The sequence below is a fragment of the Acanthaster planci genome, linkage group LG16 (genome assembly GCF_054643075.1).
Source record: "Acanthaster planci isolate LZ-2023a linkage group LG16, COTS_SCS, whole genome shotgun sequence".
NCBI lineage: Eukaryota > Metazoa > Echinodermata > Asteroidea > Valvatida > Acanthasteridae > Acanthaster > Acanthaster planci.
In genome coordinates, this window is record NC_141792.1 from 9,876,648 (window position 1) to 9,898,705 (window position 22,058).

The 22,058-nt window shown below is 43.8% G+C and overlaps 2 protein-coding genes across 8 annotated transcripts in view; one reads left to right on the forward strand and one right to left on the reverse strand.

Moving 5' to 3' along the window:
• Window positions 1-11,257, reverse strand: part of LOC110982690 (spermidine synthase-like) — a 35,342-nt gene extending 24,085 nt beyond the window's left edge. For 2 of the 4 annotated variants that reach the window (XM_022241292.2, XM_022241291.2), the window contains exon 1: window positions 10,775-11,257. In XM_022241292.2, the coding sequence (XP_022096984.2) occupies window positions 10,775-10,852 (78 nt within the window). In that variant the 5' untranslated portion in view covers window positions 10,853-11,257. Of the gene's footprint in view, window positions 1-1,363; window positions 1,566-4,614; window positions 4,792-10,774 lie in introns of those variants that run through there. The other 2 variants (XM_087147304.1, XM_022241293.2) reach the window with 2 other exon arrangements.
• A 4,391-nt stretch (window positions 11,258-15,648) lies between these two features.
• On the forward strand, window positions 15,649-22,056 carry taf10 (TATA-box binding protein associated factor 10). Of its 4 annotated transcripts, XM_087147219.1 has the most exons (6): window positions 15,677-15,791; window positions 16,529-16,612; window positions 17,017-17,213; window positions 17,791-17,855; window positions 20,105-20,216; window positions 20,686-22,056. In XM_087147219.1, exons 3-6 carry the CDS (start codon window positions 17,058-17,060, stop codon window positions 20,773-20,775), a joined length of 423 nt encoding a protein of 140 aa, XP_087003345.1. In that variant the 5' UTR covers window positions 15,677-15,791; window positions 16,529-16,612; window positions 17,017-17,057; the 3' UTR covers window positions 20,776-22,056. The 4 variants fall into 4 exon arrangements, with proteins under 4 accessions (XP_022096992.1, XP_087003345.1, XP_022096994.1 ...); XM_022241300.2 differs by lacking the exon at window positions 16,529-16,612 and having other exon boundaries at window positions 15,649-15,791; XM_022241302.2 differs by lacking the exon at window positions 16,529-16,612 and having other exon boundaries at window positions 15,677-15,795.
• The last annotated feature ends 2 nt before the right edge of the window (window positions 22,057-22,058 follow it).

Genomic DNA, 22,058 nt, shown 5'->3' on the forward strand with positions numbered 1-22,058 from the left:
CCAGCACCAATGTAAATGTACGGTGTGACCATTGGGTACATTGCACAGAAGAACATATGTACACATGTGTGGAAGTGAGCAAGTCCACACGTCTTCATTTATTGCGCTGTGTGGACATCTTTTGTAACTTAGGTCAAAACAAGGCATAGCAAACTTGTGTGCACGTAGAGGCCAAGGAACAGGTAGCTTGGGTTTGATACTGGAGGCAGTGTGGCAAGTAGGACGGGTTGAACTGTACACAAATGGGCTCAGTCATGCAGAAGGTACATGTACGTATATACATGCATATGGTAGCTTTGTGCTACCAAGCATCCAACCACACTAAAACCCCTAACCCCCTCGGGTGTACGTACCCGGTAAAATCATATTGAATTCGGAGAGATTTGGACTTTGAGGGTTAACTACAGTAATGAGCCAATTCATATCAAACGGTAGTGATGCATCATTGCCGTGTCATATTCATGTCGCAAAGGTGTGTGGAAACTTCAGCACACTGCAGAACCAGTCAGCTATTAGAACTGTCCTTGCCACTGGCAGCACCAGTGCACCATTGTTAAACGTGTCATAACTTGTCAAGGTTGGCTTTATCGTGCATTGGTATCCAGAGAAATTGCAAACACATTCATGACACACCGCACTCTGCCTTTGTTGTCCTCACATAAAGGGCACTTACCAGAACCTCAATACACATATAAGGGCTGGCAGTGCACTTTTCACCTTATGAAAAATGCCAAAATTTAAAGTATATTGGCCCTGGACTGGCCCACCTGCTAAATGTGTGGGTGGGGTGTGGGAGAAATAATCCATGTACGGAGCCTCAATTTTGTTTACTTCACGGAGGACTCTCTACGCAGCTTCACTGAGCTGCATGCTACCGTACATCTAGGCTAAAACGGAAGAATGACAAGATGGGAAGCGAGCGACGACCAGAAACAAAGGTGGACAGGCTGGGAGTGAATGTCACACCAGTCATTTAAATGTTGCCGGTTTCACTATCTAAAAAGGGACCTCAAGTTTCCCTCCCATGCCAAAGCACGGCACCCTCCCACCAACCAGCGAATAAGAGAGAGGCTGGCGCAAAATAGACTGCACGGGTGCGTTTCTGAAGAGGAGGGCCACTCGCGCTCAGCACATGACCATGTTGGCTCACGGGCCAGCTGTCCATCCCCATGTAAATCACCATCTCTCCCACCCCACCAGGTCAAATGATACCTTGCCACATTTGTACCTGTACCGGTCGTCATTTTTGGAATCTCTGAAGCTTCAGGTACGGGGGGAAAAAAGAAGAAAAAAGTTTCAGACAAATCGGCAGAGAAAAGTTTCTGGGAAACTGTTCATGCCAGAAAATGATCGACACACACACCTCTGAATACCTGGCGGTATCTGTTGTCACGGCACCTCCCTCAGCCATCTCGCCACCTGCACTGCTCCTGCCAAATGCACTTTTGCACTCGAAAAGACCAAGCTAAATGGACATGTACACTGAACATGTACATCAGCGAACCTGCACTGGCTTCTCAAATGAAGCAATGCTCTGGCACTGTATCTGGGTACAGACACACCTCCCAAATGCCCTGGAAACTTCAACAAAGGCACACCAAACAAAACGGCGCCAGACACCAGTGCCCACCATAGCGTAGCTGAGCGTCTACAAAAGCCACCAATAACTACTCTTCCATCATTTGCCGAAGGCTTAACTACAAGTATTTACACGTACAACAGTGTTCGTAAACACCTACAAGTACCCAGGTATGTGTACGTAAAATGTCAACATTCATGTCACGGCTATTATTCCACTACCGTCTCTATTAATGGGTAATTCCAGAAATTAGGGGCCATTTTTTATGTGTGTCCTTCTCACATCTCGCATACATTGTATGAGTTTGTAAGTTCAGAACATATTTTCTCATTTCGAAGAGTGGTGAATTAATGCAAATTACCGGCAAAACAGAGAGTAACATCGTGAAATCAATTCCGGTGATATTTCCACGTCAAATAATAGAGGTCAGATGTACTGGTAACAGGATCCCTGAATTTCTGGAATTACCCTTGTATGTGTACATAAGAGTAAAATCTTGTACAAAATTAACATCCCTGACGCACAGCCAATATTAATATCCAGAATGATGCTGCCATGCACAATTGGATTCTGATGCAGCTATACCAAAAACAAAGAGCGGTGGCATGCACGGTCATTTGCAAAAGTTTAATAATACCTGGAATTTTATTGGTATTTTCTGTCACTGGGCCTGCATTACATCGTCTCATTGAATGATTACTTAATGTACTATGTTTTCACAGTGGTGCAAACATCAGTGTACCGGTATAGTGCTTTATACCCATCTGAATGAAATTTTTTTTGCAAAGGCAGGTACATTTTGTCTGTAAGGCTTGTCTACATGCGAGACATAAAGGAGGGCACACTAACTACAAGACTGTTAACATTTCAAATCATGGAAATGTAGTCAAATAACTGTTTAACCAAGACACTAAAATTACACATTGAAAAGAAACATCAGTTGTCATGATTGATTGGTTTAAGTTTGGGTTTGTTCAGGTGAATGCATTTTGTATGGGTGGTCCTAAACTTTGGTAAATGACTGTATATTGGTACATGTAGACGTGTGACGGTCACACCGCAACATTTCTGCACGGACACTCCACTCCGATCAAACGTGCATTGCCTAGGTCTTTTGAAATCCACCAAGAGGTTGGAGAGGATTCGGCAGTATTCAGGGTATATGGTCCAGAAAGGCCGGATCCCCTATTGGATGTCCCCTTGCCTGAAATCTCCGGAGCCTGGCCCAAAAGCCACAGATCGGAGAACCATTGTACATGTACATACTGTGCATGAACACTCGGCAAGGCATTTTGAAAAAGTTCTGAGCCATATACATGTACATGTACATAATGTAGGGATCTGGGAATTCCCCAGTTAAATCAGCGGATTATGTGCCCTTCAAACCTTGTGTACATCTTCGAGGTGTGATTGGGCCCACATACACACCTAGAGTGTACATATTTTTGAGAAGTCATGCCTGTCCGCCAGAAGGCAAGTGGCCTACAATGTTATACTTTTTGGGCAGGACTGAAGAAGGTCGGCGGGCTTCCAAGGTTTTTTTTCGGGAGTGCTATGCTAGACATTTGGGTGGATGGACGTGGTGATGGCTCTGCCAGGGATCGCATAGATTGTGGCATCTACACGTATTATCCGAGCAGTTTTCTTTATTAACCCCTTCGCGCCGGGAGACGGTAAGAGCCGCCGTAAAAATTGAGATCCTCAGCCCGCTTTTCAGCTATTATTCTCGGCCCACGCTCGAGCGAACACAGTGAAAGAAGGCAGACCCTGCCTCTTGTATATATGGTGAAGGGTCTTTGTGAGTAGCCGAGCAATGAAAAGACCGAATTTGCATCATAATCACCAGCTTCACAATAGTCCCCACTTTGAAAAGAGGCAATGGGAATGTGGAAGGGTGAGTAGAGCCACATGACACCGAACAATGAGCCTTTTCACTGTGAAATTCAAAGCGTGCAGAGCATGCAGGGCCACAAACCGAGAATTTGCGGTTTGGTAGGTGGCTTTCGTGGCCAAGCGAGGCTGGAATTCTTGGAGTCAGCTTCATAAAAAAATTCCCATCGTCAAGGGGTTAAGCAACAGTGAAATAAAAGGAATCCAGCCCGTTTGAAGTACATGTACATGAACTCAAGTCTTTTGCCTGCTGAGCTTTCTGTTTTGCCTGGCTTCCAATTCCCCCTTCAGTGGTGGACAGACCGCCACCCCCGTGCAACCAGCCGGGGGGCCGGACCGATACATACACAATATACAATAACTGGTACTTTGTATCCAGTATACCAGGCACAAGGCCTTTTAGAAGGGGCGGTTCTAAAGGGGGGGGCACTAGACCCTTCGCATGTGACCTCACCTGTTAACTTTTGGTACTGCCTTTTTTCTTTTCTTTTTTGACAGGGGGGCATTTGGGGGGTTAGACAAAAGATTAGGGGGGGCTAGAACCCCCTCCCGTCCTCCGTAGAACCATGCCTACCTGTTACAGTACACGCAGGTTATTCACTTTACACAATGGTACTGTACTAAGAAACATGTACATGAAAAATAAGCCGTCAGTGACTATTCCTACAGTACCTGAGCACTGCCACTTGGATGTGAGCTACGAGTACATTTACCTTCGTGGTCCTTGCCACACCTACATGTACTGAGACAATACACAGAGAGATTTTCTGGAGAATCTCTTAAAAATAAAACATGTGTAGCTCAATTGATTACAGGTATATCCACGGATTTTTGGAGTTTAACAACAATCCAAATATTGTGCAAGTAATGAATGTGTACATGTATTAGTACATTATTCGTTCCACTGCAACAATGTGAAATATACTGTCATTTTTCAAACACCGCCTGAATGAATGCCTGCAGGAATGACCTGCGAGTACACAAATTCTTCTTTTCAGCGCCACCACAGGCACCGTGCAGTGACCATGCAGTGGGGTGACTGTGCAGTGGATGGACAGAACTCTGATCGGTCCATTCACTGGTGGAATGGAACCTAGGGAATTCACTCAGGTGTTGCATAAAACAGACACATCCAACAAACGCACCCCACAGTCCCCATCTCCGCCCTCGCTGTTCACCACTGTGTCGCTTGTGGCCATGCTGGTCCGCTCCAAAGGAGGCGATCTCCACATTCAAATTTCTGCTCTCCAGTAAAATAGAAATTCACTTCCTCACTTCTGAACACGGACCTGGGCGAGAGTGGGCATCTACGTGCAGGTGGAGTGACTATAAAGCAATAACCTACAGATGTACTTGATGATATGGTCACCGGTGTCACAGTCGGGTGGACACCAGTAACGTGCAGGTCACATGCATTCAAAGAGGTAATATTCATAAGGCAGTGGTCAAGGCCCCACCATGCAAGACAGCAAGAACAAAACACAAGTTACACGCCTGTGCAATCAATCATGATCATAATGGGTCTGACACAGACTTCCTGTAAAATTACTGTCAGTGGTAAAACTGTTGCTATTAACCCTAACAGTCCCAAATCCTCCCATTTCAATATAATTTTACATACATCCTTGGGGGTTAGGGTTTTAACCACTTCATGCCGGGGCCTTTTTCAATGTTGATGATGCTGGGCCGGCATGACTATCATTTTTTCCATTTTCAAAATCCTTCAAAAATTCATTTCATTTAACGGTCATTTATAGCCACACCAAGTAATCTTTAGGCACTACTCTCAGTTAAAAGGCGACCTTCATTGACACAGGAGTATTTCAGCCAGGCCAGCAGCCTTGTAAACAGAGCCCAGATTGTGCAGTGTTGTATAACTGTCTTTTGTTCACGAACCTGGCTTAGTGCACTGCTGACCTCTTTTCAACAGGGGCCAGATTAGCGTGCAGGGGTGCTGTGTGGCTCATCGCTGTGGTGGTAGAGCGCTTTTGTCCCCGGTGGTAATCCGCTCGCTCTCAATGCCCCAAACCCTGGTATACGGTTCCAAAACAAGGCTGGATTATCACCACTTTTGAGAGTGAAAAATGTCGGTAATGCCCAGCAGCCTGGTCTTTTGTTCGGAGGGCCCTGTTTCCTTTGTCCGAGTTCGGAGACCCCGGCCACCCATATAAACCATATGTCTCCGATCCCCAAGTCCCCAGCAGGAAGTGGTTAATGAGCACTGATATTGTCTGTACTGCACTAATACCTAGGAGTACTAACAATAATAACAGATTTTATATTAGCCGTTTTATATAAGATCAATTTAAGTGCTTTCCATTATTCCTGTCACACTGACCCTTTGGTTTTGTGCACATAATGATGAATTTGTGCACCTTTCACCATCTGCACATGCTCCTAGCATGTCCCGTAAACGGCTTCTGTGATCCTGTTAAGCTAATGGGGCTCACTGTTTATGCCCATTCAACTGAAATTTGCCCATGTATACTGGTATCAGTACCGGGTAAGTGTGCTTTTTCACTGGAAGTACAAATACCCGTACTCTCAATTCTCACTTTGAGACCTCCAGGCAAATGACTGAATGCTCTGCCAACTGTATGGTGAGATGACTACCATCCAAACCCTGGCAAACAGATGGCCAGCATGACAAAAGGCCAGCAGAATAAAGATGGCTTGGCCAGTACACGGTACAATGCCTCTCTTGTATGAAAGAAATGGGGAAAAGGTCACCACGAGAATTTTTCTGACTTTGCTCTGGTTTAGGGGAGGGAAGGTTGAGATCCGAACCTGTAGAAGAGTCTTGTTCAACTCTACATGCCCTACACAAGAAAAGGCTAATGTGCAACCCAGGTACACCCTGCAAAGGCTATTCTTAGTCTGCACTCTTACACTCTTGGTAGTCTTGGAATGAGAATTCATTGTTGTTTTTGAATGCTTTACAATTCGGCCAGTTACATTTTGTTTCTTTTTTTTGGTTCAGTTACTGATGAGACATGTATGTTCTTAAATGCAAACCCAGTTCAGAAATTTAATATTCCATCTCCAAAGGCAGACCCACACAGGATCACATTATTTCTGTAGGGTACATGTTATTGTGCATGTGCATGTGCATGTAGGTTATGGGTGGGACCAAAAACTGGGGCCACTTTTTTAAAAATGTAGCAGTGAACAATGCAAAGGGTTGGGCAAGTAACAACTACCCTAAAAAAGTGATACAAAAAGGAGTTACTGGTCACCGTCCATGTCCGCTCAAGAGAAACTACATGTATGCATTCTTTTCTCTGGTGAACGTACTGGAAAGGGACACATATACATGTACATGTAGCTGATAGGGCTTGTGCTCACTATTTGTGTACACACACCCTGGCTGGCCTTGACCTGCCAGCAACTCTGTACAGGGTAAGGGATGGGCAGAGTAAGGGATGGGCAGACAAGGTATTTTATTATTCACAGCCTGCTCACCATTGAAAAGTCCAGAGCCTAACGCATCCTGGCCAATATATGAAGTACATGTATTTGGCACAGCGTAACACTTCATAGCCCTGCATATTACAAGCATGTTGCACCTGTGAACATGTATGACTAGGGCATTGAATTACATACATGTATACTTTTTACTTTTTGATGGCCTTTGCTTTTTTTGGTTTTTTTTTTTAACTTTTTGTTACATTTGTCCAGGCATGCAAAGTACAGGTGTGAACCGTATGGTCTGTGGATTTGAAAGTTAACTGTCTGCATGCAAATGATAACGCATGTGCCTGGATTTCAAAGCTGCATTGCTTACATGTATTTAAATTTCGTCGTGAACAGTGTAACAAGGTCGCGACTTGCATTTGTTTTGCATACGAAATATGACCTCGCTGCACAAGGGTGACAATGTTATGGTCTATCAAGACTAGTATCATAACACTGACCTGTGTGTATGAATAATATGATGTACTTTGCATCAGGGAGATGTTAATTTTAATTACAGGATTTGCCCTTCCACCAATGTATATTCACAGTCAACCAGCATTAATTAAATATACTTTCTATTTTTTATGGCTTTAATAAAAATTACTTTAATTACTTTTTCTTTAAATATTATTTTTCCCAGCACGCAAAATATGGTCTGTGTCTTTATTTAAAAGTTAACTGTCTGCACGCAAATGATGCCACAATTTGCCTGGATCTGAACGCTACATTGCTTATTACACAATTCTATGTTTGATCATGACTAGCATCACAACCCAGACCTGTGTACAGTATCTAAACAGTATGATACTACATGTGTTTCAAGATGTACCGTACTTAGCGTCGGGGAGATGTTAATTTAATCTGATACTAGTCCTACAAAGTGAACTTCTCCTGAGGAACATTTTCAGTGGGACAGGAACGTAAAGGTACGGGTGTGAATGCGTCCTTGTGCAACAGGTGTTTACGCTTCGTGGCCCTTGGGGTTTCTACGTCAACAAACTACACGTGCACGTACCTGTAATGGTAGGCGTAAGCCTACAGCGGAGTTTGAAAATGAAAAACGAATCCTAATCCCATGAACACGGAAAGCACAGTCGACATAAAATGCAGAAATATGTGAGCCCACATCCAACAAGCGTGATAACCTTAGCTTTATGATTTCATAAAGATACATTCTGGGATGATACACCGAAAAATTAGCGCAAGTTGAATTTTGTTTCCAAGGTGGAAGTAAATTTTGAAAGTAATTTCGAGGTCTGGCACAGCCTACGTACATGTATGTGCAAACACCCGGTACATTGTACCAAATCACTAGGACTAATCTGCAGGTTTTCAAGCAACCCAGATGGAGAAGTGGGAGATAAGTAGGATCAACATTATAGTTAAAAAAAAGAAGTAGGACTTTGGAAGACAAATAAGGATAAAAGTAGGATTTATGAAATTTTCAAAGGCACATGTCTGACACATCAAAAGCCTTACTTGGTGCATTTTCTGTTCTTACAAAATACAAAATGACCGAAGCCTGTGGAAACCAGACTAGTCTGGCATCCCATTAATACTGGATCAGTAGACTGTGTAAATCATGAAACGAACATCTGAGAACAACACTTACATGTCTAGTTGTCTCTGTTTTTCAGTAGAACACAGCCATACCACCACTCAACTGGGTTGTTAATCTTTTTCACTGATGCGGACATGTGCCCTACTCATCTTTAGCAGATTTTAAAATGAAATTACACCGCTGCACTCTTGACATGCAAAATATTCAAAGGACATTCTCCAAAGCTGCAAAGAAATTAAGACCTCAAAACTTGGTAGGGCAAATTTGTAATGAGTTCATATCTACATGTATGCAGCAGGAATACGGTATCTCTTAGAGACTTCTATAAATTAAAGAGTAACGAAAGTTAGCCTCATATTACACTCTATGTTTCTCTGTACTGTCGGTGTCTCAGTCTCTGACATGCCCCCCCTCCAAGCCCCACCCCCCCAGCCTGCTGGCCATACTGCACATGACACGCAGACCTTCACTCTCATCAGAATTTTGATAGTAGTGCTCTGTGCTGATACATGCAGTCCTGACGGTTTGTTTGATCCATCCACTTGTCGTGAGGACAGGCAAACTCAAATTTGGACAGGCAGTCTTTGCCGGCTCAAAATTTACAAGCCCATGTCCTTTTTTTTTACATGTACCGGTATCGCACCGACGGAAAGGTCTTCGCATTTCTTTCCTAGTATTGGAAGGGAGGCATGTGGCCTAGTGGTTAGGGTTTGTAGCTTCTCATCCTAGGGTCAGGAGTTCGAATCCAGCTGGTGGCAGCATGCTGTGATCTTGGACAAGTCACTTTACCGCTACAGGTGCCTCTCTCCACCCAGGAGGAAATATGGGTACATGTGAGGGCCCGGCGGACACGGTTACGTGTATGTTTAGCTGTTTGCACTGAAATGGCAGCATTGGGCTAGTGTCCGCTCCGAGTGGAACAAAAGAGGGTGTATTTGTGACGGTCCTTTTGATAATGATAATCAGCACCTCAGAATAGTTTTCTAGATAGATGGCACTCTACAAATGTATGTTGTTATTATTATTACATGTGCATGTAGGTGCACTGGACATGTACATGTATACTGTACATGTATCATGCCTCAGATACAATGTGGCATGGGGTGTCAGTTTCAATAATTTACCTGGTAGAGGGACAGGCACTCTCTCCAGCACCCCACACCAACTGACACGCGCCAGTGACCAGCCACAGCAGCTCTCAGTACAGTTCCCGCCTTCACGCCCCAGTAACCCCTCCTATCCAACGGGTCCCCTATACCCACAGACTCCCCACCTTCAGTGCCACATGGGTCCCCTATACCTGGCACTCTCCAGCACCCCAGCACCAACTGACACGCGCCAGTGAGCAGCCACACCAGTTCTCAGTGCAGTTCCCGCCTTCAAGCCCCAGTACCCAGATATCCTGGATCCCAAATCCCATGCCTCAGTGATCACCCACAGCATATAAGCAGCAGCACAGTTGGATTGCATCAGTCCTGAAGATGGACAGGGCACTCACTGTCAGAAACGTCGAGTGACACATATACTCAAAAGAGATATTTTTCACATGGTGTATCCGCAAACCCTCTACATAATCTTACTGTTAGTGTCTTGGAGCCAAGACTGATCCAACCCTGGCCCCACCCACGCAAAACCAAGCACGAGGCCTACCGGTTCTAAGACGTAGGCCTACCGGTTCTAAGACGTAGGCCTACATCTCTAAATACTAAGGCCATGAGAATGAACATCCCGGATTTCCATCCCGACAATTTTGAAAATCTATGAGGCTTTTTTTCATTATTCATTATATGGTGTACCGGTATCCCAATATGAGTACGTGTCCATGCAAAGGGTACCAACTTTGAAAGTAGACTAGCTCTCAGTCCATCTTGCATCACACCATTTGTACGTGGGCACACTTACGGTACAAACTCCCGATTTACCTTGCAGCCATTTTTAAACCATTTCCGATGGGAAAAACAACAATTTTTCTGAAATAATGACTTTTGGAAATATTGAAATTTTCTGTTGGCTGTTTCAGCGGTATGCGGGCAGTGGACAGAAATTTGGGATATTCATTCCCATACTTTAGCCTGATGTTAACCTTGGGGGCTTGTCGTCATTAATGGTTTGGTCCCCGACCTGCTTAGTAGAGTTACATGTATGACGGCAAGGGCACCACCAGGGCATGAAAAGTAAATTTTATTTACAAAATTAGCTACAGGTCACAAGAAGTTAGACCTTGTTAGTTTCAACCTCTAACAGTCCTTAACACTGGCTTTGCTGCCACTTCATGGTCGGCTTCCTACCTGGTTAGCATCATGACCGTTGACGATGGTGCTTTCTTCGGACCCCCTTCCTTCATCCAGCACGTCTATGTTGCCCATTGCAGCCGCAAGTACAAGTGTGAAACTGACTTTGAAGCAAACCTCCTGGGTGAACCTTCACTGAGTGAACAGGGTGGAGAAAGTGTGCAAAAAGGGGAACGCGCTCCAAATTCTCAGCTCATGGTAATCATGAATTTGAAGCCCAAGTCAAGACACTGTCCGTGCTAGCTAGGCCGAGGTCTACAGCACAATTGGTAAGGCTCCATTCAGTTTCATGCTCACTCACTCAGACGTAAAAATACCACTCTGAAACTGCATTCTCTTGGCCCTTTGAAAGACGACAATTATCCTTGACCGGGCGGTTAGGTTAGTACCAGTACAGTGTTTGTAGATGGATTATTATTTGCATACAGCGCACGGCTGGCCCCGTTATAAACGCGTACGCGTACGGACCTCTGCCCTGCTAGCAAGCTGGGGAGTGGACCGTAACTGGGTTTCGAAATCGGTCTGCTTTAACTCGTATCCCGTCAACTCGGTCCCACATACAGTACGTGATGCGCAAAGGCCACTGGCAGCCTGTTAATGTCTCACACATTGAGCATAAGACCACGATGAATCCGGCGCAATTCTGGCTGTTTATGGTTCTCAACCTCTCACACCCACAGGGTTTTCTCACGCAACAAAACAATAAATAAGACAAAAATTGAAGAAAAGAGGAACCCACGTGTGATTTCAAATCTCAGAATGATGATGATCCTTTACTCAAAAAAATGAGTAAAAGCGGTGGGAAATAAGTTGCTTCAGGTTATCCCCTCCACGAAAAAAAAATGTTGGTTCAAAAACGAGAGAGAGAAAAGGATAGGTTGTTCTTGTTTTCTTTCCTTCAAAAAGCGTATATTAAAAGAGCATAGCTAGCCTCACCCCTAGGCCCTCTAAAAGGCCAGAAAACGTCACAGGAAAATATTTCCAATTCCCCCCCCCCCCAAAAAAAAAGTTTTCCCACACACAAAATGGTTCCGGATCCTCCCCCTGCGTGCGATCGAGTGCACCGAGTTTGCGGCACATGTACATGTACGTTGGCCTGATGCCGAGTTGACTCAATCGGCAATTGGGCCGAGTTGAACTATGCCCATTTAGTATTAGGCCAGGTAGGTACTGATAAGGCGACTGGGACAGAGTGACGTCACTCCCGGGACAGCGCTTTTGAGCCGCATAAAGTCCCCCCCCCCCGCTCCAGAGCTTTAAAGGCCACGTGTCCGTTGTTTGTTAGGTTTGGTGAAATTGTATTTTTTTTTCACTAGAGACAATGCTGGATGCTTGGGAATCCAAGTTTGTTTAATACGTTTGTTCAAATTAGTGTCCAAGTCAAAGAAATAAGCCATAATTTCTAGCGTTCCGCGCTAAAAACTATTTCACTCACGGTCGAGACATACTGTAGACTATTGCTACCTAACGCATCCCCCTAGAAGTCTGTGAAGAATTCCTGAGATTCCGATCAAACTATGACCAACACAAAGGCAGGTCCCTTATCTTGCTTCAAATGACGAACTTAACTGAAGCTGAGTAAATCCTAGCTGTTGAGTTTTTCCTTGGTTAGCTTGTTTCGTTTGCTCTGTTAGTTTGGTTTACGACGCTGAACTGTTCATTTTCACCACGACGTAATAATGTTGGGTCGTAGAGAGTCTATCAAAAACCGTTTGGTATTGTTGCTTGTTTGCTGAAGTGCTGCAGTTTACCGATGCAATGAAGCGGCCGCGGATTCAGGGGTAAGGGGTCAGACACTCCCATGATCTGCCCCCCCTCAAAAAGATTAATGAAATATCAAGTACAGTGCAAAAACGACGTCCTCGTCATCCCATAAAAGATGTTATTGTACATCATGGACAATGAAATGCATTACCTATGTGCTGGGCGGATCCAGGGGGCCAACCCCCCCCTTCACTCTGAGACAAGAAAACAAAAACCCACAAAAAATTGGAAAATACTTTAAACAACAAACTAAAGCGTCCAAAAGTAAGTGCAGCAATACCATTGCAAACAATGTATGGCGTGTAATGTTTCATCATCGTTTCTGCTTGTCGGCAAAAATTAATAAGACATTAAAAAAATTCCCTGCCTGATCCCCCCTCCGAAAAAATTCCCGGATCCGCCCCTGGTGTGTCTGTCTGTCAGTAACAATCAGACATAAAAAGTCAGAGCTAGACGTTTTCGAACTTCCCAACAGCCAATAATTGGGAAAATATGATATTCCGAATATGCCGTTCTGACGTAAGATTCTACAGAAATATAATGCATATTTCAGATGTACGTCTGTTTCCTGTATCATGAACATCGCCTCCTTTATAGTGCCTTATGCTCCACCCCCCCCACACACACACATACGCATCTACTATTTTAAAAAAAAATCCATGGCCTGGAAGTTCATCCCCCGAACAATAATTCTACACCCCCACCCCTAATTTCCGGGACGGATTAATTTACTTTACTGCTTGATAAGAACGTGATCCCTTACAGGTGCACAGAAAAGGGCAGTTTTTATCTGCTTTAATTATTCGTCTGTGGCCTTGTGATCAACCCAATCCGAAGCATCTCAAATCAGGCCTTTATTGGTTCATGCTGAAGGGAAAACTATCCATGCCTTTTCTAGAGCGAAGTGCATTGTACAGAAGCATATATAGGACATGACTAAAAAAATCGTGCCTGCTATTTCGCCTGGGCGGGTTACTATTTCGCCCGGGCGGAATAGTATTTTGCCCGGGCGGATTAGTATTTCGCCGGGTGGATTAATATTTCGCCCGGGTGAAATAGTAACCCGCCCGGGCGAAATAGTAACCCGGCCGGGCAAAATAAATAATCCGGCTGGGCGAAATACTAATCCGCCCGGGCGAAATAGCAGGCATAAAGGGTTTTTTAGTCATGTCCTATATACGCTTCCGTAGTATTGTGTGTCGGGCAGTTTTAATGCACAATGCACACGTATCAAAATATGCTACACTGTGCACTCAAGGCGGATCTGCTTGACGGAAATTAATTTGGATCTGTGGGTCTTTACCATTGCGAGGGGCAACTGCAAACTGGTTTATTACGAGTCTAAGCTCACGAAATCCACCGTGCGATCGGCCCTGGCGTCATCAAGCCTACGATATTTTCGTTCGGTTTGATCAACAGTCACAACTTTTTCAACTGACTGCACACGATTTGTCCACGCCTTTATTTACTTCCGTCAACAAATGCGACAGAAAACACAGAACCCAAATTTAATGTTTTCCTTTTGGTCAATTTACAATTTCCTTAACTCATGAATTAACCATTTCCTCATAATATTATTATCATTATTACACTACAATATTATGATGCCCTAATTCCCATGGGCTCTAAAGCGTTTTCCAATATCAGTAAAAACGACACTCATATTAATACAGCTACAAATTAAGATAATTCCTTTAAAATGATGCATTTACATCAAAATACGAATAATTAATTAACAGATTTGGTAAAAAGATATGTTTTCAGGGATTTTTTTTCAAAAACCAACTGATGAGACCGACAACCTCACACCGATGGGGAGTGCGTTTCACAGAACTGGAGCCGCCTGTCTGAAAGACCTGTCTCCAAAACCTTTCCATTAGGTTCTTGGAACAGACTGAGGAACTGATCTGCGGAGCACAGTGCCCGAGATGGTCGATACTGCTGGATTATTTAAATTCCACCCTTTGACAAACGGGTACCAATGATGTTGGGCTAAGATAGATGTAATATGTGCACATCTCCTCGTTCTATTAGTAATTATTCTAGCAGCTGTATTTTTGACTCGTTGAAGCTGATTCACAAGGTCACCCCATATGCCATAGAAAAGGGCATTTGTATAGTCAAGCCTAGACACAACAGTGGCTTGAACACGGGCCCTACATGCATCATCACTAAGAAATCTCGTATTTTACTAATGTTACGGGGCTGGTAATAACATCCGGGATATGTTACTAACATGCTTTTGCATATATCCAGGTTCCTGTCAAATAGGACGCCAAGGTTCCTGATTTTATCCGAGGGATAAACAGCACAATCGCCCACCATGAGCGACAATTCTTCACAAAGACCATTAACTTTCTTTGGACAAAAAACCGACAAAAACTCAGTCATCATTTTTTTTTGAGACCGTTAATACTTAGTCAAGATTTCAACTCAAGCAAACATTCCTGAAACTTACTGATAGCAACAGCTAAATTGACAGGGGATGGTTTGACTATAAGGTATTCCTGAAAATCACCTGCACAAAGATGATAAGAAAGACCACGCCTACTCAAAATGTGACCAACAGGCCTTTTCCTAAAACGGAGCCCTGAGGCACATGCTCAACTTCACTATTCAGTTAGGTTCTCCTAAATCTTTTCAAAGGCCTGGAAATGCACTTGACCGGATGATGAATCAGTCAAATAAATGTAAGATTATATTTGTCTTCCAGCTGATCTTCTCCCCCCAAAAATTAACAAACACAACAACAATATTAATGGCAGATCCAAGGGAGCCAACCAAGCCCCACCCCCACAATTTTATTTATCAAAATGATGATGATTATTATTCATCTATTTCACATTTCTTTTCTCCTCAAAGAGCGAGGAGCCCCTCCAGATCAATCTTCCTCTTCAGAGAGGTCGTAAGGGTTTAAATGAAACCCCAAACTGTAGGCGTCAACCCATTTCTGACACGCCCGAATAATAAGAAGTCCTATATCCTCGCAGCCGCCGGGGGCCCTCGATTGCAGGCCGTTTGTATATGGGCCAAAACTGAATAGAGAGAGGGCGCTATACTCGGCATCCAGGAGCTAACTGGACCGTTTTTAAGTCGGCTATTTCGAGGCTACGGCTTTGCCGTTATCCCCAGGTGTACTGCAGCAGAAAGTTGTAGCCGTAGATAACCATGCTTCACTGGAACATAATGGCTAGTCACTGAAGACACGATGGACTGTATCCTAGTTCATGCATTGTCAAATCGGGGAAAGGTAGGTGGGTGCAATTCGTAAAAACAATTACAATTTAAAGGCCAAATGCCTGTTGGGCTAGTACAATATCTGTGCATTAGCTCCATGTATATATCACTGTAGCACTGTTATGCAGATTTTAAAGTGGTGATTTACTGGGTAGGCCCTAGTCATGGTAGTTTTGTTTAGCATGGATGGATGGTTTAATCATGGAGGTAGAATCACATTCTACCTCCATGGTTTAATAGCCAAATGGCCCAGGTTGGAGTCGCAATGCAATGTAGACGTCGTCCGACCTGGGCTAGCCAAACCGGGTAAGCAGTGTATATTTCGTAGGCATAGCCTACATGTTGATGGTAGTCCTACTTACGAGGCTGACTACTGAGTACTAGCAGTAGGCATGGCCATGGACATTACATAGGCCTAGGCCTACATGTACATGGCCGGCCGGCCGTCCCACTCTAACGTTCGATCCGTAAACAGGGCTCTACGTATACTTCTTCCTCGATACTAAAGGAATATAACATAGGCCTATGTAGGGCCCTAAGTTTAGCCCAGGTTGGACGCCCAGGTCCTAAGTCTTGTGTATAAAACAACCAAAAGTTTTGTACAAATTTGATCTTGGTTTACCCTGTTGAAGAAACTAATTTCACGACTTAATTTATCCGTTCTCGGGTTACAAAGTGTGTGTGCCATAGAGATTAATAGTATTGGGGGCTGAGAGCCAAGTTGCATGTGCTTTTTGTATTTGTGCGCAGCTCGGAATCTCGTATGCCAAACAGTTGCGCACGCACACTGTAGGAACTGCGCCGGAGAACGGCTGAAAACAGTCCACAACAATGGCTAGAATTTATGTTACTTCCGCGTTTATTTTCCCGTTTTTGTCTTTTGTGGTAATGTGTTGAATTTCTTAACCCAATGCATATTGTGTGGCGTATGCTTTTCAAGAGTTGCTCCAACAAACTCGTTCTTCCAGTGTGTGAGTGTTTGCTGGAATGAATGCATATTTTTAAGCATTTGATAAGCTAAACTGGCCTTGTGAGCCAGACAGGAATTACAGTGTGCACGATGGGGCTTGTCGTTAAATGTCTCTTCAAGTGGTGGAGCTACAGTATGAACCTCATAGCTCTTTTGGTACATGTATCTTCCATCTATGTCTGTAGTAATAGGCACTTGGAAGAAAAAAATTGTGCATAAAGAAACAAGTAAATGAACATCATAAATGCAAAAATAATTTTGATTGCAGAGAGACTTCATCTAATGATCTGAAAAGGCGTAGCTTCTGACATGGCAACAGCCCCAAGCTCTGGGACCAGCTCAAGCGCTGGTACCTCGGGCTCCTCCACCCCTACCCCCAAGGACACCCTCACTAACGGCGACGTGAAGCCAGCTGGCGATTCCCTAGAAGATCTCCTGAACCAGATCGAGGATTATGCACCGACTGTAAGCATTAGGCCTCGTTTTTTACAGATCTGCCTGCCTGACTTTATGATCAGCCATCTTGAATTGAGAGTGAGGCAATCCCTCTAAACAATTTCCCAAAATTACGAGGCATTAGGGACTGAAGATGATGCATCAAGGGCATAATGGATCACCAGCCTTGTGCTGTGACGGGTAATTCCAAATTCCGGATAAATAGACAAGTCACCATTTTGGCTGAAACGAGAAGTATGTTTCAAAGTGAGGCAAAATAGCCAGGCACCTTCCCATGTCAGAGTGCTCAATAAATCAAAAGTATTCAGGGAGACGAATTTAAAATGGCTACCTCTTGAATAAAGCCCATTTGGAAAGATTTCAATATCACACCCCTACTGTCAAATTAAAGGTCAGTATTTAACAAATTTGAGGAAATAGCAAACAAACAGAAGTTACAAATAACACAACTAATGCTTACAGTTGAGCCTGTGTTGCTCCTCCTTGCTTCTTATAATCTTGTTGCATCAAACCCAAGTTGATGCCCCATTAGAACAATATCTGCTCATGAGTTTTCCTGTGTTGGGGGTTGCCTTAATCTTCTCAGATCCCTGATGCTGTGACGAGTTTCTACCTCAACAGAGCTGGCTTCGAAGCCTCCGACCCCAGGGTGTGAGTGACAGCCCTCTCTTGTTGGTTTTGCATGCCAGACCATCGCAAGGCCATTTGCCGGACAAGACACAGTGCCGTACTCAAGACCGGTCATCATCAGACCAGTCACAAATAACAGGGGTGCAGAGTGACAAAGGAATGCTTGAATAGTTTGCGACTTGAATTCAGACCGGAGGTCTTGTGATGGTCTTGCAGGGTCTTGCGTTGGTCTTGCAGGGTCTTGTGTTGGTCTTAAGCGGTCTGGATTACAACACTACTTATATGGTCAGATTTGTCAAACATCCAACATATTGTCAATCACCGTGGACCCCTTGTTGGTCTGAAAACTCAAGCTGTATTCGCACATTCATAGAGTTTTGCTGGAAGGTTCCCTTCGGGGGAAACGCATGTACCCGTAACTTCCACTTTGTGTCACATCCCTGTCCAAGATTTTGTTCAAAACCCATAAAGATTGGTACCATAGTTGTGCATGAAGTGGCAAACAATATGTCCATTACATGTTAGTCTGCATTCAGTAGCCTACGCTCTGCACTGTTCATGGAGACGCAACTCTTTTATGATACATATCGTCGGTGTTTTCACGAAGTGACGTAATCCCGGAAAATTGAAAAATTTTCGATTGGGAATTTTTCCTACCATTTTTACTTCCTTTGATCGAAAGAACCAATAAGCAGAGTTTCAAAGCAAAATGTTGTTTACTTTCCTAGTAACTGTAAACAAACAACCAACAAAAAAGCTTGGTCTCTGTGTTTCTCTGTTTTCATGAAGTGACAAAAGGTCACATCGTTTGCAGGGCAAAAATATAGACGCTATACCCAATCCCTGCACGAGTCTACATGTGCATACCTGTGGGCGAACGATGTTGTACATGAACACCTGCGCTCGTGATGGAATGGAACGAAATGTAAAAAATTTTTTTTAAACGCGTATTTTTTTCACAAAGGGACAAAAGTGTGTATAGTGCAGTAGGAAAAAAATGAAGACCTGCGGGTTTTTCTGTTTTCACAAAGTGAAAAACACTTTTATTAGTTTTTATTAGTGCATTGTTCTTTAAGACAATGCATCTGCAAATAAGTATAGCTTAGCATTTTCCAAGTCTTAGATTTCATGACTTTGTAAAACATTCCTCAATCCGTAACATGAAATTGATCGTAAATTTGCGTTGAAAAGGCTTGTATTATCAAATGCAGATTGTCCGTTCAGCCCGATTTTTTAGGTTTTTGTCACTTCGCGAAAACACCGACGATATGTCCAAAAGTAGTAACATGGCTAGTGAGTTTGGTTTGGTTTGGTCTAGTTTGGTCTGGTTTGGTCTGGTTTGGTTTGGTTTGGTCTGGTTTGGTTTGGTTTGGTCTGGTCTGGTTTGGTTTGGTTTGATCTGGTCTGGTTTGGTTTGGTTTGGTTTGGTCTGGTTTGGTCTGGTTTGGTCTGGTTTGGTTTGGTTTGGTTTGGTCTGGTTTGGTTTGGTCTGGTTTGGTCTGGTTTAGTTTGGTCTGGTTTGGTCTGCTTTGGTTTGGTTTGGTTTGGTTTGGTTTGGTCTGGTCTGGTTTGGTTTGGTCTGGTTTGGTTTGGTTTGGTCTGGTTTGGTTTGGTTTGATCTGGTTTGGTTTGGTTTGGTTTGGTCTGGTTTGGTTTGGTCTGGTCTGGTTTGGTCTGGTTTGGTTTGGTCTGGTTTGGTTTGGTTTGGTCTGGTTTGGTTTATTTCCATACATCAAAATTAGAAAATAAAGAAACAATGTTATTATAGAATAAAATAGTAGATGATAAATGACGGATACCAGACCGAAAGCGAAATGCTTATTCATGGCCTGGTTCCTTATTTGTTATAACAAAATCCATATTAGGCTATAATTACTAAATACAGAGGAGGAAGTAACAAGAGTAAGATAACTGAAGGTACAGCTGAACGTTAGAATTCAGCAACATTTTCTTTGTCATAACATCCTAGGAATGATACAATTCTAGACACGACTGCTTCATCATTAAACCCTTCGCTACGAAGGACTGCTACTACCGCGCCGTTGTGTGAGGATTAGTGCACACCGCACATACAGTTTATTCACTATGCAGCTGCTGGTTCAATGGGGCCTGCTGATGGACAAAGTCCTTCATTCAGGGCAGCCCAGCAGTCGCGGTCAAAATAATCCCGCCGTGAAGGGGTTAAGGTTATAAACTGCAGTTGCCTGCAACGGCACCCGCAGCGGGGTCGTGCACATGTACACACCCATTCATCCTTTCTTTTCCTGCAGGACCCGCGTCATATCCCTGGCTGCCCAGAAGTTCATCTCGGACATTGCCAACGACGCGCTCCAACACTGCAAGATGAGAGGGTCGGGCCAGAGCTCCAAGAAGGTCGGCAAGGTGAGGAGTGTTTCAGTATTGCCCAGAAAGGTTCCCCCTGCTAGTAAAAAAATCTACCCCAGACCATGCGATGAAACTAATGGCACATTCTGGTTCAAGAAAGAGTCATCACGAGTCATTGAGTTGTTGAGAGTATTGGCTGGGGAGAGTTAGGAATAGTATCCGAGAAAGAACCATTGACTGTGTGCATTAGCGATAGAGGGCGCTATATGCCTGATTCACGTGAACCAAGCAATGCATATCTTCTGTGTCTAAGATAACTGCACAAAAGTTGCTATGTGTATTCACTTTTCTGCAAGGTGGGATGTTTGCAAAGTCCCGCAGTGGCAGTCATGGGTAGAAACAGTCGCGCAGTGCTCCAGCGAGTAACTGGGGGCAAAAAGACTGGAACAACTACCTCATCAGAAGATTCATCCGCAGTGATGGCCGCGTTTATAACACACACTGTTTTTCCGTTTGTGGTCAACAGGACAAGAGATACACATTAACAATGGAAGACCTCACGCCCGCACTCAGCGAACACGGCATTAATGTGAAGAAACCATATTACTTCACGTAGTGCAGGAGGCAGTACAGACGAGGCACCGGTTCATGTTTTTATGTACATATTTATCTATTCCAAGCGCACCCTCTCCCAGAATCAGGGTTTTAACCGAGGGACAAATGTTTCATTTGACCAGATCACGACAGACTACTCCAAAAATTGACGACACTTCTAAAAATTCTCAATACATGCCTTCGGAAATTGAAAGGCAGTTGATATCATTTTGAGTGAGGCTTTACATACTATGAGCCAAATCCAGGCATACTGTAATGTTGAACTTACGTTCAAATAGATCAAATTCCCATTACTCGCAAAGATTTGAGAGAATGTTGGATTCAGAACTTGCAGAGTGCAGCCTCTACAAGCCTTTTGCAAGTTAAATTTGAATAAGCTCTGGTGCACTCGAGTTCTTCAAACTTACGTGCTCCATACTAAGGACACTGTTGCTACACCTCGTGATTCGGGCCAAGGTTTCACTTACTTACATAAGACACACCTTGCCTCGCCTCAATACATTGTACAGTTTTCATTGGATAAGAGGGGCGCCAAGGAACCAGTCCATTCCAGAGATTGTGGCCGCTATAAAAGCTTGCCCCGATTCACGAGGTACAGCAACAGTGTCTTTAACGTGGGGAATTCAGATCGTTTTGTTCATGTGCAATCAGATAACTCAGTGTACCAGACTTTATTCAAATTGAACTCGAAAAGGGCAAATTGCTCTGCATGGGGGGATCGATGCCGACATTATGCACATCTGAAAAAGTCCATTATTTCAGTCACTTGTCTCTCTCAAGCCATCAAGTCAAGGGCTATTCGGATTGAAATGGTGACCGCTGCTCATCTCTTTGCCTGCAAACCGACTTGCCATCCCTTTTGTGATTTGACCAGTGGCAGATACATGGCTGACTGGGTTCTTTAGTGCCAAGAGAATGTGGTGTGTGGCTGTGTTGTCATTAGAGGGGGACCAATTTTTGCACGAGTGGTATCATTTCCGGGTTCTTGGGGAATTGGCTGATGTCAAAATAGCTACATGTAGCTAAACCTGACTTATTTTCAAGATGAACCATGTGACCTAAGTAGATCCTCAACTCCATTTTTCTTTCTTTTGGAATGGAATCAGTCAGCTGTGCTCTTTTTCTTGACGTGTGCTTCATACACCCTAGGGAAATACCCATGAATAAAGTGAGACTGCCTTTTTCTGAGCAAATTTCAATGTACTTGTTCTTCTTGCTTAAGCTTTTCTAAATGACTTTTTGTTGATGCTTCATCCGTGAAATTAAAATGCCAGAAGAATAACA

Bases quoted from the DNA above. Each gene is read 5' to 3' on its own strand.
- taf10 (XM_022241300.2), top strand. From the start codon at position 17,058: ATGGCAACAGCCCCAAGCTCTGGGACCAGCTCAAGCGCTGGTACCTCG. The intron at 17,214-17,790 runs GTAAGCATTAGG...TAATCTTCTCAG, and splicing joins TCGAGGATTATGCACCGACT to ATCCCTGATGCTGTGACGAG. The intron at 17,856-20,104 runs GTGAGTGACAGC...CTTTTCCTGCAG, and splicing joins GAAGCCTCCGACCCCAGGGT to GACCCGCGTCATATCCCTGG.